We start from the raw sequence: 3,419 nt of genomic DNA, 5'->3' as shown, positions 1-3,419 counted from the left end.
TGGGTACGTGAAAATAAAGTATGTCAACTGTCTGCTTTATTTTGCTCACCCTGTTTAAAGCAATTTTGCAGATATAGTTATATATTGATCTAAGCCTTAAGGTAAAAGATTCTCATCTAAGAAGAGCATGGAGATGAACACAATGTCCAGGAAGCATTTCACTTACATCAAACTGAGCCAGAACAGTTCCAGTGATGAGCCCTTCAGCTAGCTGGAACATCGATTCTCTCAGAGCATTGTCATCTTGGTGGATACCATTTAGTGGGGACTTCTCAGGGATGTACTGGAAGTCAGGTTCACTCTCCAGCTTCTCTTCTACTACATCATAAACAGCTACAATAAACCATAATAAAATTACTGAGAAAGGGTCCATTTCTACACAAGTTTAGATTGCTGCAGCATTGAATATTCTTCATGACACAATCATAGTTAAGCTTTCTGGGGGGGAAATAAAGATTTCTCTTTTACGAAGAGATCTTTGCAGTATTTATTTTTAAAATATTCTACTTCTTAGCTATTGTTTACGGTGACTGTAGCTTCAGAGCATGGCATAAAAAGGTCAATGCTGCAACCACTGAAGGCAAGATTGAGGATGAATCAACATTAACCACTGCTATTAAGTAACATTGATTTTCAACTGTGCTCTGTGAAAACAGAAACATTCTATATAAGATAAATCCCCAAAATAGTTGAGAAAGTGTTCTCTCGCTACAGATAATAGTTAAATGATGTTGACCTATGACTCCACAAATGCCAAGGGTGTAAGAACTAAGACCCCCACATGCCAGCTCCATAATGATGGCGTCATTCTCCAACTCAGAGAGAAAGCTGTCTGCTGATCTTCCTGGCATGGTGCAATCGCATGGAGAAAAAGAGAGAGAGAGAGAGGGGCTCCGCAGCTATTTCCAAAGGCCGTTACGGCTGCCGCTAAACTCCCTCTAAAGGACAGAAGGTAGAGACAAATGGAAGAGGAAATTTTGGTAGCAGAACACAAGCAGAAAGGGTAAAAAAGAGCAGGAAAAGTGAAAGTAGCTAACTCAAGGGTTGGAGGCAAAGCCTACAACGACCTCTGCCTGTAGAAGCAGGAAAAGAACTGAAAAGGAGGCATTCCCACTCCACAGGAAGAGGAAGAAAGATTTGGTTCCTGTCTCTCCCTGATAGGATGGTGGGAATCATCCAAGATGTCCTCTGTCTCAGAGAGAGAACACCTTTTTCGCCAAGCACCTTTCCCAACAACTGACTGAGGGACAACTACTCCCTTAGGTCACTATAATACCACAGCTTATAAATGTTTTGGGTACGTGAAAATAAAGTATGTCAACTGTCTGCTTTATTTTGCTCACCCTGTTTAAAGCAATTTTGCAGATATAGTTATATATTGATCTAAGCCTTAAGGTAAAAGATTCTCATCTAAGAAGAGCATGGAGATGAACACAATGTCCAGGAAGAATTTCACTTACATCAAACTGAGCCAGAACAGTTCCAGTGATGAGCCCTTCAGCTAGCTGGAACATCGATTCTCTCAGAGCATTGTCATCTTGGTGGATGCCATTTAGTGGGGACTTCTCAGGGATGTACTGGAAGTCAGGTTCACTCTCCAGCTTCTCTTCTACTACATCATAAACAGCTACAATAAACCATAATATAATTACTGAGAAAGGGTCCATTTCTACACAAGTTTAGATTGCTGCAGCATTGAATATTCTTCATGACACAATCATAGTTAAGCTTTCTGGGGGGGAAATAAAGATTTCTCTTTTACGAAGAGATCTTTGCAGTATTTATTTTTAAAATATTCTACTTCTTAGCTATTGTTTACGGTGACTGTAGCTTCAGAGCATGGCATAAAAAGGTCAATGCTGCAACCACTGAAGGCAAGATTGAGGATGAATCAACATTAATCACTGCTATTAAGTAACATGGATTTTCAACTGTGCTCTGTGAAAATAGAAACATTCTATATAAGATAAATCCTCAAAATAGTTGAGAAAGTGTTATCTCGCTACAGATAATAGTTATATGATGTTGACCTATGACTCCACAAATACCAAGGGTGTAAGAACTAAGACCCCCACACACAGTAAAAGGGGGTCCAGGTTTTTATGGAATGATTTTATCCAGCTGAGGAATGTGTGCCAATGAAAAGAACTCATATAGTCCAATAGTATGGACAATGCCACTTCCTCCTAAGGAAGTACACATCACGTATTTTTTGTCTTGCTTTTGAGCTACCATGCAACAGAAAACTTTCTTGCCAATTATCACTTTAAGCAGTTACCCTACATCCATGATTAAACACATACTTAAATTTTACTGACTAATTTATGAATAAGCATGTGTGTTGAAATACTGTCAGCAAACAGCTATGTTTACTGACTATTTTGGTTTACCAAAGGCAATAGAGAGGTTGTAACATAAAGGAAAAAGAATCAGGGCACTTGAAATTGCTCCACTTTAATCAATTAGCAAAAGGTTTCTCCATCCAATTATTTGTGTTAATTTATGTATTTTGAGTTCACCTTTTCCTCTGCATCTCAGTCAGAGAAAATAAATTATTGTAGGTATTTTGATTTAACTAGCCAAACTAAGTGTGTTGAATACAGTATTAGTTTAAATAAAAGACCCTGAAATGTAAAATTTAATGGAAGCCATAATTTCCTCCTCCACACTTTTTACAGTTTCATTTTTGTTCCAAGCACTGCTAACAAAATGTGTTTGTTTTCAGCAAACACTGTCTGGCACATATGTGTATAGCACATGTTGTATCCAGACAGGAAATGCATAGAGGGCAATGGATCACAGCATGCATTCTAGTGAAAAACTATTATCTGACCTTGATTAACCCTCTCACCCCTGGATAAAGTAAAGCCAAACTCTTATGATGGCATGAAGGAGAATGCTAGAGGAGGCCAACAAGCAGAGTGTTACTGTGCTCCAGTTGCAAACAACTACTGCTATAATTAGGCCTTTTGAAAAGTTTCAGAGAAGAAAAGCATGATTACATTGGAATAAATAATAAATTCTTTATTAGAATGACCAACTGACAAGAACATAGGCCCTATTCACTCAAATTGGCTGTTGAATGGAAGCAAGTAAACAGTGGATTTGCCAATGGATCTGCACTGCGACTGGTGATATTTGACTTATGGTTTTATATAGAACAGCAGTGGGGCTGCAAGTTTGAATACTGTGTATAATTCTGGCTTCAAAAAAAAAAAGCACTGAATAGCTGGAAAAGGGCAACCAAAACAATGAAAGAGTTAGAACACTTGCATAAAAAGCATACGAGTCTTTAGTTTAGGAGGAGTCGTGCGAGATCAGATCAATGTTCCATCTGTTCCAGCACTATGTCTTACACAGTAGTCAACCAGATGTTCCCAGAAGGCTTACAAGGAGGGTACAGAAGCTAAAGCCTTTCC

At 38.5% G+C, this 3,419-nt stretch overlaps 1 protein-coding gene across 1 annotated transcript in view; it reads right to left on the bottom strand.

The window, feature by feature from the left end:
- The window catches only part of PTPN4 (protein tyrosine phosphatase, non-receptor type 4), a gene marked incomplete at its 5' end in the record, with an annotated part of 66,259 nt that overhangs the window by 51,041 nt on the left and 11,799 nt on the right, over nucleotides 1–3,419 (bottom strand). Inside the window, one exon of the mRNA XM_015406991.1 lies at nucleotides 1,461–1,627. Coding sequence (XP_015262477.1) covers nucleotides 1,461–1,627 — 167 coding nt within the window. The remainder of the gene's footprint in view (nucleotides 1–1,460; nucleotides 1,628–3,419) is intronic.

This window comes from Gekko japonicus, unplaced genomic scaffold (assembly GCF_001447785.1).
Source record: "Gekko japonicus isolate JY-2015 unplaced genomic scaffold, Gekko_japonicus_V1.1 scaffold1847, whole genome shotgun sequence".
NCBI lineage: Eukaryota > Metazoa > Chordata > Lepidosauria > Squamata > Gekkonidae > Gekko > Gekko japonicus.
The sequence above is the reverse complement of the archived record's forward strand: the minus strand, read 5'-3'. Positions and strand labels throughout refer to the sequence as shown.